Below are 15964 nucleotides of genomic sequence, written 5' to 3'. Positions count from 1 at the left end.
AGTGGCTGGCTCGGGCTTGCAGTGCACGCTCAATGTTCGTCGCCTCGGTTACAAATTCTTGAATCGTCGTCGGTGGGTTGCGTACGAGGCCACCGAAAATGTCGTCCTTCATGCCGCGCATCAGGATACGCAGCTTCTTTTCCTCGGTGGACTGAGGGTCGGCGCGGCTGCTCAGGCGGAGGACGTCTTCAACGAAGCTGGTTACCGTTTCGTTGGGCCCTTGAGTTCGTACTTGAAGGAGGTCTTCCGCTCGCTGTCGTCGTGTCTGGTTCGTGAATGTCTCCTTCAGGCCAGCGATACAGGTGTCCCACGACGTAAGTGATGCCTCGTGGTTCTCGAACCACTGCCTCGCGGTACCCTCCAAGGAGAAGTAGAGGTTTTGGAGGCGCTGCTCAGTGGTCCATCCATTATGGCGTGCTACACGTTCGTAGTGCAGGAGCCAGTCCTCTACGTCTTCGTGGGTCTCGCCGTGGAAGGTCGTTGGGGTTCGCTGGGCAACAGGCAGGTAGACGACGGCGGCGGCGGTCGGGGACTGCGATTGCTGGTCGTCCATCGTCGGCCTCGTAGGCTGCCTGGTCCTGGGTGGCAGAAGTCCGTATTCCGGGTGTAGACCTTGGGTGCGGCGACTGGTCCGAGTTTCAGGTTCCGCGTTGAGTGGTCTTGTCACAGGGCTTGGAATCGGGCTTGCACTGCGGGCCCTGGGAGGGGAACGCTGTACGGGCATGCGGTACCCCGCACCTCCACCAAAATGTCACGGATGGTGACCAAATAAACAATAAATAAACAGAAAGAAATAAATGTTTAATGTGGCGAACTTGGGCCAAAAATAAAAGGGTACAAAAGAACACAGCAGAGTGTCGCGGGCGTCGATATCGGCGTAGCAGCACAGTCGAACGCTGGGGCGAAACTGACTGCAGATCAGCACGCGGAGTCCCATGTACGCGCGTTGGGTTCTGGAACAATCGGCCTAGATTGTTCGGCGACTGGAACATTCAGAGCTCGATCTGACGAGAATGTTCTCGAACTCACGAGAACGCAATGAAAGAACAAATAAAAGAGCATTCCACTGACTGGAATCGAACCTAGACCTTTTGCACGACAGTCAAGCACGGTAACCACTCGGCCACGCGCGCGGTCGCTCGCTGACGAACGTGGCAATATGACCTAAAGTACCCGACGATTCTTTCGGCGGATGCTTCGTCATATGAGTTAGGGGCTGTTTTGTTACAGCTGCAGCCCAACAACGAGCAAAGGCCTGTTGTTTTTTGTTTCAAGATCTCTAACGCCTACGGAAATGCGCTATGCGCAAATTGAAAAGGAGACCTTGGCTCTGACTTGGGCCGCAGAGCGCCTCGAAAGTTACCTAAGGGGGTTGCATTTTGCTGTAGAAATTGACCAAAAGCCGTTGGTGACTTTACTGGGAAACTCCCCACTGGATTTGCTTCCACCGCGCATTCAAATGTTTAGGATGCGGTTGATGCGCTTTAGCTTCGATGTCGAGTATGTTCCAGGTAAAAAACTTGCGATTGCTGATGCACTATCACGGGCAGCTCTGTGGGGACAGCGAATGGTGAACTGCCTGTCAGTAGAAGTAAGCAGTTTCGTGGCAGGTTTGTTGTCAGAGTCGAGCGAGTCTGACAGCTTCAGATCAGTTGCCGAAGAGCAAGCATGTGATGAGACTTGCCAATAGTTAATATGCTTTACTCGAGAAGGGTGACCCTGCATAACCTCTTTACCGGCCGTGCTAAAGCGTTATTGGCAAGAATGTGGAACGTTCAGTATTTGTAAGGGCGTCCTTTTGAAAGGCAGCCGCTTCGTGGTTCTCCAGCCACTAAAAAGCGAGGTTTTAAAGCAGCTCCACAAAGGGCATCAAGGTATTGTTCGGTGCAGGGCCAGAGCACTAGAGTCCGTGTGGTGGCCTGGCCTAAGCTCTCAGCTTGCTTCAGTTGTCACAAATTGCAGGGTTTGTGCAGAGCACCATGACCAGCCGTCAGAGCCTATGCTGCCGACTAAGACTCCGTCTAGGCCATGGGGAAGAGTGGCAGCAGAGATCTTTTACGTGAAAGAAAGTTACTATTTCTTAGTAGTAGATTACCTTTCTCGCTTCCCAGAACTGTGCCGTCTTGAAGACTTGACTAGTTCCCATGTTGTAGAACAACTTAAAAGTATATTTCTGAGGCTTGGCATACCAGAAGTCTGGTGACGGATAACGGCCAACAATTTGTTAGCCAGAAATTTAGGCAGTTCGCGAGGGACTACCGGTTCAGAAGCGTCACATCGAGCCCGAAGTTTCCGCCAGCGAACGGCGAAGTTGAAAGGATGGTGAAAACCGTTAAGACTGTTGTTGAAGTCTAATGATCCCTATTTGGCTCTGTTAGCATACAGGGACACCCCGGGACAACTAGGCAGCACGCCAGAGGAGTTGCTCATGAGTCGGAGGCTCCGTACCACGCTTCCACTTCACCCAAAGAAACTGGGGCCAAGTACGCCGAGCCTGAAGGAGATCCGTCAAAAAGACACGCTCCTTAGGGGTACGCAACGCCCCTTCTATACCAGCCGCCATGCGGCGCGTCACCTGCCTCAGTTAAAGCCGGGTGACGTAGTCTGGGTGAAAGACCTTAGACAGAAGGGCGTGGTCCTTCTGTCTACGCTCTCAACTCTATGTGGTTGAGTTGAGGCACGGTTGCCGAATCAAACGGAACCAAAGAGTCCTGGTCCAATTCAAGCAGGAGAGGGGAAGTGTGGAAAATAGTGACTGCTATTAGTTTCCAGAAGTGGAAACTTACTGCTGCCCAAGGGCAACGTGCCCCCGTCGTCCCGGGTCGCCAATTGGCCGAAACAGTCCGAATGAAGGACACGAGTCTAGTTTTTCGTTGCCTGCGGTTCCTCCGGTATATGCGACGCGATCTAGCCGGATAGTCCGCCAGCCTGAGCGGTACGAAATTTCTGAATGCACCGTACTTGATTCTTGTTTGTTTTGAACTCAGCGTGTTCGATAGATTCATGTTGGTTGTGAATGCTGCGTTGTTTCTTGTCAATGCCACGTGATGACCTTTTTGATTGTTATTTGTTTGAGGGTGATTTTTTGTTTGATGCAAACTCTGCCTCTCACTCGAAAAATGGGGATGTAGTGTTATCGCTCTTCTGCGTACAGCGCGATACTGTCACGCGGTACTTTAATACCTCGATATGACTTGCAGAAAGTGTGCCGTGCTCGTTTATAATCATATGACCGGACATCTGGCACCCCTCGATATGACTTGCGGAAAGTGTACCGTGCTTGTCTATTATCATGTGACCGAACCTCGGTATATATTGAATTGCTGGAATAAGCTAGGGTTTTTTTAAGCCTGTCCGTCCTGGTCTGCGGCTGGAAGTCTTCTGTTCATTCAGGTAGAAAACACGACACCCCCCATAAAGAAAACAGCAGCAGAGATCTTGGAGGAGAGCCAGCAGAGCACGTGATTGGCTACGTTAGTCCCACGTGATAACACGCTCCAGGGGCCCTAAACTCGTCAAACGCAGAGTTGGATCCAAAAGCTCGCAGAGCGAGCCGATTGGACGTCGACGTGACAGTCCAATCGATGCGCTCCGTCAACTTCCGCCCCAACTTTGTGTTTGACGACTTTAGGGCCCCTGGACTATGTCTAAAGACTGAAGCGGAAGCTTGCGCTTACCCGAACAAAAAAAAAAAACAAAAAAACATGCCAAAGCTACCGGAAGTGGCGGGAAAACATCCACTTCCGGTCCAGCAAATGCTGTGCACAGCAGAAAGCATGTCCTCTTTGGACAGCGCACATGACAACGTCCCGTGCCAGATGGTTACACAAATGTACATCCGAGTTTGATTTTGACTCGCTTTACTGTGCAGGTTAGAAGAAAACTACGAGGTTGCCGAGGGTGTCTGCATTCCACGAAATACCCTGTACCTGCACTACGTGGACTTCTGCACCAGGAACACCATGCAGCCGGTCAACGCGGCAAGTTTCGGAAAGGTGAGAGAAGGAAACGTGACGAAGGCTGTCTCGGCTAAGCGACGGGAAGTGGCGTGAAACATCTGTCACACTGTACTCCGTTTCTCATTGAATCCTACCGCGGCCAAAACTACGGCCTGATAGTGCCAGTCAAGCAGCGCCAAATATTTATTTGATAAAAAAAAAAACGCTGCAGCCTTGGTTCTTTTGCGAAACGTGTTTAAACGCGGCAGCTTTATAGGCTGCGTGGTGCACTTCGTTCATGTGGTGGCTAGGGCAGATTCTTTCAGCACCTGGATGGGTGGTGCTCGTAGTTCAGGTAGTATACCCAGGGCAGGGTTTTGCATGGGAACAAATCATGTCACACGACTGTCTCTTTGTGAAGCTGAGCGCGCTTCCTTTTAGCACCATCCGAATACAAAGCCTTTGCGCTGAATTTTCTGGGTCATCGGGAGAGGAGAAGCGTGCATACCTCCTCTTCACACTCTTCCTCGTTACGCGCGTTCTTTCTAGACAATCTTTTTCTGCTCCTTTTTTTGTTGCCTTTCCCACCTGTCTAAGTTCCGCGCGCTTTATCAGACCACCTGCTTCTGCTCCTCCCGTTCCTGCGTGCTCGGTCCGTAGCTCAGGCATTCCACCGCCGGCTTTCACAGAGTGCTAACGTGGGATATTGGGCCCCGCCGGAGCACGTTCAGCGGCACAGCCGGATCGCGGTGACAGGAATGACTCGGCTTCGACTGACTATGAGATTACCTTGCCGCCACTGCCAACTGGTTCTGCGGTTTCAAGCACCGTTTTTATGCACGCTGACGTCGTGTGGAAGACTTCCGGGACACCCTGAGTCAACTGGGACGGTTCCCCGGGGTCATCGCTTTGAGGGAGTACCAGATGAACCACGTCTGGGCCGTGAATTTCAGGTCACCCGAAAGTAAACGGAGGGTTCTCATAACGGGAGTCCTCGTCGTCAAAGAGCGGCTATGCATCTTCATCGATCCGCGCAACCGGGACGTCCGCATCAAGCTGCGCTGGCTGCTCTTCCAGGTGCCCGACGAGGAGGTGAGAGCGGCACTCGCACTGTATGACAAGATGACCGAAGTGGGAACAGGGAAGTGGCGAGTGCAGGGCGTTGCGGGCTGTGTGTCGATGACGGATACTGCCATTCAAGCTCGGGCTAGATTCAGATGACCTGCCACATCAGGTGAAAATTGCCGGAGGGGTGGCACTCTTTGTGACGTCGGGCAGGGAATTGCTCTGCCTGTGCTGCCAACGGACCGGCGACATCCGTCGCAAGTGCCGGGTGCCGAAATACGAAACCCGCAACCGGTTCGGAGACGACGCCGACCACTGCGTGTCGCACCCAGCGACCACGGGTTGTGGAGGAGGGGATGCCAACACCAAGTTCTTCATGGGCGAAGCGGATGCGAAGGGGGTGTTTGGGGGGGCGGCTCCCGCCTTTGAGACACCAACGAATAGCATGACCAAGAAGGAAGCTGACAAACACGGGCCGTAGCGTCCACTGGCGACGGCTAACACCACATCGGTCGCCGAGACCCCAGCGAAAATTCGGGAGGTGACCAGAGCGAGGACAAGGGAACTGTAACGCCTAGCAAGGTGACGTTCACGTAGACAACCGAGAAGCAGCAGGGCAACGAGGTCCAGGTGATCGACGGCAGTGCACTGGCCACAAAGTGACCGCTTGAGCATTACTCAGATTCGTCTAAGGTCGACGGTTTCTTAAGTCCGTTGGATACTTATCTTTTGTAAAGGTAAGTATTGTAGCACCGGTTAGGGAGATTAAACCTTATTGCGAGCTGACGGCCATTAATTGGCAAAAGGGCTGTGGCCTTTGGAAGGGGGTCACATACCCCCATTTTCTATCAACATATATAGATCATTTTTGCCGACGCCGAATAAGTATCTTGGGGTTCCTTAGCAACATTAAGAAAGTTCCCTACTGCTCGACAGTTGTTCAGGAGAGAAGGCTACCAAACGGGGTGGGTGGGAACTTTTTTCGCGGGCAAGTATTTTTAACATTCCTTTAATCGCACAATTTCGGCATGTACTTTAGGTTTCGGCGTGTGCTAGAGGAAATGTACAAAAGTTGCGTCTTGTCTTTGGAGTGTTCATCTGGCGGTTTGGATAGGAAGGACTATTATTATCGCATGTGTTTGTTAAAAAAGTTGTGTCGGGTTTTATGTTTTTAAGAAATCAATTGAATTCTTTTCATCGCGCTGTAATCCAGATCAGGCTTTTGGATGAAATTTCATTGTTTATTGTTTCTTCGTGCTGCCGCGAGCAAAGTAGAATTGGTAGCTTTCTTCGAGAAGTAAGAGATGCGTTTCATGCACTATGTGTTCCCTTTTGTGTTGAAGAGTTGTCGAGTGGCATACAAAAGCGCTTAAAGGGATACTTAACAAACAATTTAGTGTCCATAATAAGTGGCGCACATTCTTTCCACGAGCCAGCAGCCGCCGGTGTGCGCGAGCACACACAACAGAAATGACGTCAAAGACCTTCATTCGCGCTTAAGGGGACAGTGAAATGCATGGGCTTCGGGCCAACGGAGAATAAAGACAGGCTTTTATCTCTACAAGTGAAAGCTACGTGCTTGTTAGACCAATTAATCGCTTACCTTTTACCCCAAACACCACTGTGTAGATGAAAAGCCTGTCTTTATTTTCCTTTGGCCCGAAGCCCATACATTTCACTGTCATCTTAACCGCGAATGGAGGTCTTTGACGTCATTTTTGTTGCGTGTCCTCGCGCACACCGGCGGCTGCTGGCTCGTGGAAAGAACGTGCGCCACTGATTATGGAAACTAAATTCCTTGGTTCAGTATCCTTTTAACGCGTAATGTAATTTAAATTGTCTTCGGTTTACCGGTGTACCGTTCATTGTTTCATGCAGTCCCAGGGCAAGATGTTTAATCTAGAGTAAAATGATGACAATTCTGCCTTCTATTAAAACTAGGGATGTCGCGAACCACCCTAGGTTCGATTTCGAAAGGGTTCGATATTTGCGAAGCGAACTGAGGTTCGATTTCGAAAAATTTCGATATTTTCGTACCGACCGAGGTTCGATTTCGAAAAATTCGCAACTTTTGTCCACAGCGGAGTTTCGAATTCGAAAAGTTCGAAGCTTTCACGGTTTCTAAAATTTCGAATTCGAATATTTCGAATATTTTTTTACTTCAGGTTCGATAAATTCGAAGATTTCGAAATTCTTTGTAAAAAAGATTCGAAAACTTCGAACGCTTCGAATTTTTATAGACATGAAGTTTGAACAATTCGAAGATTTCGAATTTCTTTTTCCATAAAGTTCGAAAAGTTCGAAAATTTCGATTCTCTTTTAACGCTAAATTCAAAAAAAAAAAAAAAATCGAAGATTTTGAATTATTTTTTAATCCAAGTTTTCAAAGTTCGAAGTCCGATTTTCAAGTTTTTCCACAGTTTCAGTTTCAAATAACGTTTTCACGACTCACTGGTTTTCACAAAATCAAGTTTAGAAAAGTTAGGGTGTGATATCTAGATTCTGCGAAGTTGGTCAGGCAATTAAATGAGACGACGAGTGTCCCGGATGTGCTAGAATATTTGCCAGTGCAGAATTGTGACCGCCAGCCCCGTGGGGGGGGGGGGGGGGGGGGTCTTTAACCTGCATCAAGCAGTAGTGATTGCACGAACACACTGTTTTACGAGACTCTTCCAGTTCGAAACGGCCAGGGGCGAGCAGGAGGTTGAGGCTCAGAAAAACCGTGAAGCAACCTGGCAAACTAGCTCGCCACCCCTTGCACGCTGGTAGTAATCCGATCCGGTGAAGTTTATAATTGTCCTGGAGGTTTATTTTCTGGGACGGAGGAATCGCCTCGCAAAAAGCACAAAAGCCGACACAACTCGAGGTCGAGGAGCGTTCTACCATACAAGTGACGTCGGAAGAGGAAAAACGGGGGGAAAGAGGATAGCGGGGGGGGGGGGGGGGGGGGGAGGGAAGGGCTTCAGCCTCCTTCTCTGCCTTGCAGGTATTTCGGACTGTTAAAGAAAACAATACGAGGAAAGAGGGCGTGGTCGAGCTTATTTTAATCTGAAATCATTTATGCATATGTATAGCTAATGTCGCTCTTCACTGCATAAAAGGTTGCGTAGATGGTCATTGTTAGAAACTCGTTGTCAGAAGGCACTGCTCGTCACATGCTTAGTGGTTCGGAAGTTCAAAGCTGTCTTTTCGACCTAAACACCTGTGCCGATAGTAACAAAAGAAAAAAAAAAAAAAGAATAAATGCGGAAATAAAAAGCAGGAGAAAAAAAAAAAAAACTATCAAGAATTCGTCGGAAGTGTTCTATTCTTGCATATTCAGAGGTTCAGAACTGCGAAACAAGTTTCTTTTACCAAAGTGTGTACAGGCTAAAAGAAACACGTCCCAGGAACGTGAAGCGAAAAAAAAAAAAGTTTTCTTTTAATGACGTGCTGAACTTGAACACTACTAGAAATCTTCTCCCATGAGTTAATTTATTCCTTAACGTGAAAAAAACAATAAATATATTATTTTGTATTCTGCAGATGGCAGCGATATGTACTGTCTGTGGTGTTAATTTAAATGCGATACCTCAAACAACTTAGACGAAAATAAATATCAAGTTTAGGTCATAATTGCATGCAGATACATGTTTGGACATTTCTTCGAAACTCACGTTGAATAACAATAATCACATCTTAAAACGGCACTTACCTAGGCTATACATTGATCATTCTTAAAAAAAGTATAACTTATCTGCCATGAATAGCTCCGGCTGCAGCGTGCTTCAAATCTGGCACAAACGATAATCGTCAAAAACCCGTCGTCCTTCCTCGCCCCTTCGGGGATTTATTTCTTTAAACCTAAGCATGCCAGAACATTGAAATAAACGACATTGTCTTTCGTAAGGAACGCAGCACCGCGTGTAAAAGTTCGAGAAAAAAAAATTACGAATGTACCCCACTACTTGAAATCAAATGAAACCGTCCGCCGGTCTTTCGAAGTTCGACGAACGTCGAACTTTTACCCTAAAAGTTCGAAGTTCGTCGAACTTCTGACTTTTCAGAGTTCGAAAGTTCGAAATTTTTTGAATTCTCTTGATAAATAAACTCGAAAGTTCGAAATTCATCGAATTTTTTGGTCAGTCAAGTTCGAAAGTTCGACAAGCATCGAACCTTGCAGCGCAATAAATTCGAAAGTTCGAAAAAGATCGAATTTTTTAGCGTAATAAGTTCGACGGTTCGAAAAGCGTCGAACTTCTTAGCTTAACAAGTTCGAAAATTCGACCTCCGTCGAATTTTCCGATATAGACAGTTCGAAAAATCGAAATCTTTCGAACCTTTCCAACCGCTTGATTCAATCATCGAAACTTCGATTCGAAAAAAGTTCGCGGCATCCCTAATTAAAACCTTTATTTTAAGCTTCGCACGAATACTCTTCATGTTAAAACATGGCGCGACCAGTGTTTTTTTTTGTATTTGTTGGGGTGTCGATTGTTTCCTTTGCAAGAAACCAGAGTATACACAGCTCGCATTTTTAAACTGCTGGTGAGATGCCTTTTAATTTTTGGACGTTCTCCGGTGAACCCTAAAAAAAGGACATCCCCTTAACACCACATGGCAGTCAGTTTCTCCCTGTTGAAATGAATAATGAAATCTTAATTGACATCGCCATCTTGCTGGTCCTGAATTTAATTTGTTGAAGCAGAACGGCTGTTAGACATGGTGCTGTAGACACGTGCCCCCAGCGATTGTATATTAAAGAATCCCTCTCCGACGCACTGAAAGCTGTGTACGCCACGCTGGAGTGTCCGCCTGAAAGGCTGCTGGTGCTGGACGTTCTTGCTGATGCGAAGACATTTTTAACTTCATGCTCGCGCAAAGTTTGTCGTATAGGTGAGTTTATCATTGTAATTTATTTGTAATAATTGCCAAAACAGGCAAGCAAAATCAATGGGTCTGTTGCTGAGTCGGCAGTGCACTCGGCTTGCACGCCGACTACAAGGGGTCAATCCCTGGCACCGGTTGCCCATTTATTTTTCAGGATAGTTTAGCGGGTGCGAAATAACAGACCTACAAATGCCGTGCTTACGTGGCTCCTGAGGTTGGTTCGTCCTATAGATCTTTTTCGCTTAATTTAATACCAGCGCGCAAATGATGTACCCTCCACCGGGTGCATTTCCGGAAAACCCGTTGACACAGGGTATGCAACCGCCATGGGTACGGGCGAAAAGGCTTAGAAACGGACGTCGTGCGTGAATTAGTTCATAGTGGTGCTTTTTACTGTGTCAAAAGTTCGGAAAATCTAGGGTTCCTTGGCTATCAGTGCGTCGTCGTGGGGTGCACAGATAATTTAATCAGCCTAAAAACAATCGCGGAAAGTGTTCGATGAGCACAAGAAGCTGCAGCGCGAGCGGGGCTGCAATGTTATTCAGCTTCACATTTTTCCCAGGAATCCTTATTTATGAAGTCAGTCGATTGCCAGCATGAATCGTGAGGGCTTTGTATCGGACTCATCGTTACGTTTATGCTTACGACTACATCGTCTACGGCAAGAGGACTGATTCTAACCAGGTGCAAGTGCTCCGATTAGGTTTTAACTGCAAGGTATGCTATTGCTCAATGGCAGGTGGAGGGTATGAAAACGCCTTCGTGCCACCAATCAAGATGCAGCTATCAAATGACGAGAGCTTACCTGTATAGATAATATTAAACGAATCATATATGTACCCTAGTCGTGTAAACTTAATTAAAACACCCCACGTTCTTGGGCCTCGTTCTTTCAAGGAGGCAAGGTGATGGCCTATTCTTTGCCAGGTGAATTCAACCAGTCAAGTTCAAACCAATTTATTGTAGCTGCTCTCCACTCACAGCTTTGAAGTACGAATGGATTGGTTACCGGGGCACGTGGGTGGCCGAGGCAGCGCAGCTGCCCAAGCGTGTGCGAGCGCGGAGTCGTATATCTGCTCCCACCCGGACATCTCGGTCTCCTGCACTAATCGACCTCGACCACTGGGACAAGAAGGCAGCACCCAAGAAGGCAGATCACTCCCACCTGAGGGAACAGACCCTAGCAAACGATTCACCTTTACCGAGCGGTCTACCAAGATGTGTACAAGTTCTCATGCATAAAGCACGCACCGGCGCTGCCCTCACTAGGGACGTCCTGGCCCGGTGGAGAGTCTACACACTGACACATACACAGATGAACCAGATGACCCACATGACACAGATGACCCAGGCAGTACGTTCTCTCCACAACCAGTTCCAACTGTGAACCAACGCAGTCAGCTGAAGCTCCGAACCCAGCGGTGACCTGTTCTACGTAATCTTCAGGCGTTCCTCCCACACTCCGACATCTGCTGTGGGAGTATGCAGGGCTCCATGACGAGCGGTCTTATTTTCTAGACTCCAGTATACATGCTTAAGAAGACTGGATCAACCCGAAGTGCGGTGCCTGAGCAAAACAGACGCTACTATTTCTTTGGGACTTTGCCCGCTCTGATGGTATCGACTTAAAATATGATTTTTCTAAATTTAATTCTTTCTTAACCATTTTCCTCCAGGCCTTCGAGCAATACTTGTCTCAACAAGGTGTATCAACGACAACAATCGTTAGGTTCAATGTAAACTATAAAAAGTTGTAATGGAAAAAGTTTATTCCATTAGTTCGACAACATAATTATTTAACCTTACTAAAATTATCTCTTTCTCGTGACAGGTAATGATGTCGGTGAAGATACCTCGCTCTCTTAATACCGTATCTTAACATACCCTCCCCTTCTCAGAGCTGTGACCACCAAACAACCGTTCGGAAAAAAATTACAAACAGAAAAATGCACATAACCTAAAGCAACCAAACGTAAACAATCCATTGGTGCCACAAACTTCTACACCCACATAGGAATAACATTAGTTTCAAGCTCATGCACAATCCAGAATGAAAAATTATATTAATTTGGCGATGTGGGCGAGTTGGTTTATGAATAAGAGAAACAGAACAGCGCACGAAACGCAGAGCGGATTAAGTACAAAGGACGAGCGCTATCCGGACATTATAGCGAAATACAAAACAATATTCGGTCGTAAAGAAAAAAAAAACACACGTATAAATAAGCAGTGTTGTACACGTTCCTCAATAAAGGAAACGTAAGATCATTTCTCGTTCCTTCTGATTTTTTGGAAGGCGTTCGCGTTACAACTTTTGAAAGTGAAAAAGGGATTCGATCCCGTTACAGTTAAAAATCGAACCTATCGTTACATATACGTTACCTTTGTATTTTGCTGATTATCATATTTAGCTAGATTAAGGACAGTTTTCTTTTTTTTTTCATCTATCCCATCACACGAAAACATGAATTTGAATGCCGTGAGGGAAAGGCACCAGGAGAAGAAAACAAGCGGAAGCAGAATTTCATGTGTTAGTATCACCTTTAAGAGGGGGCGCACCTCAGAGCCCCATAGAGAATACATCAGGTTTTTCACCAACTTAGAAAAATTCTCACATAATAACGGCTGCCCGGATCTTCTTGAAAATTTCTGCTTTAAAGACATTGAGTCATTATCGAGACATTAAGCGCAACAATTGTTTTATTATAAATTTAATTATATTCTTAAAAAAATCATGAAAATGGTCAAAATCGGCTAATTCGGCACTCTTGCGTTCGGAGCGAATTTACAAAATTGTCTAAATGCAAACATAAAAAGTGTTGCGCTTAATGTCTTCTAAATTTATTACGGAATCGAATAATATCCAAATTATTTATGTAAGTCGATGTGTTCCGTAACTACAGCAAATATAAAGAACCAAGGTGTCGGTGCTTGTTTTCGTTATTTTTAAGGTACCTCTCTCTCCCGTGCGGTGGCGCTCGCTGTCCACGAAATGCGAAATCGTCCGTTTGGAGATCGGCCGGATCGGCACAGTGCAAGGTGTTCTTCCGCGGCCGCATTTCGCGCCCGTATCCTGTTTCATTCTGCACGCCGAGGCCTCAGTGTGCGTGTCTTGCTTTCCTGGTTCTCGGTGGGTAGGTCTCCGTGTTTTCGCAGATGGCAAATTCACCTTGAAGCAATGGGTCGAAGACAACCGTCCTGTGGCAAGCGGACCGCGAGGTGTTCCACAACCTCGCGGTCCGTCAACGCGTTGTGCTTGTTTGTACTTTTTTTTTCTTTTAAAAACAGGCTTTTTTTTGACGCAAAGTTTTATTTTATCGTTATCCTTCACACAAACGTCCTTCGGCCTTGGGGTCGTGGAAATCGGGGATGAAGCGTCCACAAAGTAGATTGTTCCTTGCCTCCTTTTTATTTTTCACGGACGTCCTGTGACCTCCGTACAGTTCATGGTCACCGCAATCTAACGCGGGGAAAAACGGGTCGCCTGCTCTGTAGTCAGGGTATTCCTAGGGGAGGTGATAACTCGCTGTACTTCTGGAAATTCACATATTGCCCAAAAAGGCGACATGGGTAATGATTAGGGTATGTTTTTTCCGGTGTTTATTTTTGAGCAAAAATCGGTGCATGTTTTTTGGTGCTTATTTTTTAATCACCAGTGTATTATGGTTTGAACGTCTTGTGATGACGCTAAAAAGCGTTGATAACCAAAGAAAAATGCGATTGAACAAGAACATTTCAAATTTCCAATCCTATTCACATATCTCATACGCTCTTCTCGTGGGAGCATCTATCCTGACGAAACACGAAAGTACCGACGTAAAAGCGCTGTAGAGACGACATAAAAACAAAAACTGAAGTGAATCGAGCTTTGTAGTGGAACGGAAAAAAAATAATTAACGACTTTTTGCAGTTAAGACTTCACCTCTAAGTAGAACTTCAACCAAGTGACAGTTACGCGCTTTCATGCCCATTTCAACGAAGTTGGGAGAACGATGTATTGCATCTTGTGAATACACATGTGGAGCAGAATGTTTATGTTAGAGGCATTTATTGTAATCGCTGCCCAGTACCTTCCAAAAGAATATATTATTTGGGCACAGTCTCAACCGTTTCCGTCTATGTGTGCTACGAATACACCAACTCTTTTCGTAGAAGTGATGAGGAAATGGCGTGCCCTTGATGATACGATTGTGATTATGAAATAAAATCGGCCTGTCCGGTCGCCTGGAACCCCGACAACAACTATCGCTCTCTGGAAAGTTCATTCTAATATTTACACGTTTTGTGGAGTTCATCGAGCGAATAAGAATGTTCTAACAATGAGCTAAATTTACCCGAGTTCCCGAATCTAACTAAACGTTTTTAAATTTTAGCGCTGTAGATAGTTCTTCGAACAGTGTATACTTGTGTGCAAATATTCGTCTAACCATTTTGCAACGTTGGAAAGCATCGGAATGATTCAGAATCACTGCGGAGTCGATACTCGGGAAGATAAGACGGGTACTTGGGACAAACGGACCGTGGCATTTGAGACAGGGGCACAACCGGGGGACAAACTTGCTACAATCGCATACCCTTCCAAGGTCATCGCTTGGGCGACCGCGGGCGCCCAAGAAAGCTTTCTTTTCTTCTTTTTTAGGGGGGGGGGTGAGTGGTGTAGGCGCTGATTGACTTCCTCCTTTGTGGCTTTTGACAGACGCACAACGAGACTGGCAGAACAAGCGCATGATTCATTTCTTTCGATGGAGGCGTTCTGTCTGTGTATGCGAACATGATTTTTTTCCCTTTAGTAGTTGGTTGTTCTTGCCTTGACCCGGGTCCCAGTGGGCTCGTCGTCGTTTCCAATTGCCATTGCGCACCTTGGACACACTTAGGGGAGCAACGCATATTTACATCGCCGCCCGAGGTCTTCATTGAACGTGTAGTGCTGACAAAAATAAAATGCTAACCTGACTCTCAATCGCTCGCCGCAAAGGACGATTTCGAAGAGGCGGTACTGTAGGTCACTTGAGATATATATATATATATATATATATATATATATATATATATATATTAAAAAAAAGCTATAGAAACGAGCGTCGTAAAAAAGGGGAGCCACATTTTTATTCTTACCTCCGAACAGAAACGAGCGCCACCCACTGCATCTCACAGCGCAGAGGCCGGACTTGGCCACCGCGCGTATTATCACTGACGTCCGATGCTGTGCACACTGAGCTGACTGACCACAGACATACCAAGCGCGCGCGAGGGAGGGAGAAACTTCCTCCGCCGGGAGAACACGGCACATTTCGGGATCTATTTCACGCAGCGGATAACGCGGGCCTTTTCACACTTCGATACTGGCGCCATCTAGAAGTTGCGCGTTCAACCACGTTTCGAGCCGCGCGCCACCTGGTGACTGAAACGGACGAATAAATAGAGGTACGGCGCCCTCTTAAAAAGCTCAGCTTTTAACCTCATTCGTGTTTGTGGTGGTTGATTCGGACGAGTCAAATGTATTTTTACCCCACATTGCACGAGCGTTTTACAGCAACACAACACGTTTCAATCTTACAAACTCTCTTGTTCCGACTTAACAACAGTTACCTGTCGATGCTGCTGTCCGCAAGATGAGCAAGTAAAGAAGAGGGTAGAGCTTTTGGAAGGTCACTCTTGAAAACTACACGTCCTTCTTCGTGAAGGTTGGATTCCTTGTCCAATTTGAAGATGGGAGACTAGGTGAGAAGAAATAAAAGTTAATTTTTGTGTATCTTTTAACTGACCGATGTTCGGGATACAAGGGTGCGCTCGATGTCTGGTAACCTGCTCTTTTTGGGTAACTGTAGGTATTTTTGTGGAAGTTCAGTGATGGCCGTAGTAAGGCATCAATTTCTAGGTGTATGAGGATTCGTGGTTGCAAATAAACGAGCTGAGTTTGAAACGTTCCTTTTTCTGTGTCTATTCCTTCGACTAAAAGTTTAGCTTTTTACACCGAAGCCTAGGACACTGAAAAGATAATCGATGTCTAGTAGCTCTCCTCTACCTGACTGCTACCAAGCGAGGATCACACAAACAAAACCCTAAGACAAGTAACTAGAAAGTTAATGAGA

At 46.6% G+C, this 15964-nt stretch overlaps 1 protein-coding gene across 1 annotated transcript in view; it reads left to right on the top strand.

The window, feature by feature from the left end:
* The window catches only part of LOC8026166 (transcription factor RFX4-like), a 194897-nt gene that overhangs the window by 67481 nt on the left and 111452 nt on the right, over window positions 1-15964 (top strand). Inside the window, exon 3 of the mRNA XM_042289559.1 lies at window positions 3872-3995. Coding sequence (XP_042145493.1) covers window positions 3963-3995 — 33 coding nt within the window. The 5' untranslated portion in view covers window positions 3872-3962. The remainder of the gene's footprint in view (window positions 1-3871; window positions 3996-15964) is intronic.

This window comes from Ixodes scapularis, unplaced genomic scaffold (assembly GCF_016920785.2).
Source record: "Ixodes scapularis isolate PalLabHiFi unplaced genomic scaffold, ASM1692078v2 PGA_scaffold12__126_contigs__length_90152505, whole genome shotgun sequence".
Taxonomy (NCBI): Eukaryota; Metazoa; Arthropoda; class Arachnida; order Ixodida; family Ixodidae; genus Ixodes; species Ixodes scapularis.
Note: the sequence above shows the minus strand (reverse complement) of the source record. Positions and strands in the feature narration are given on the sequence as shown.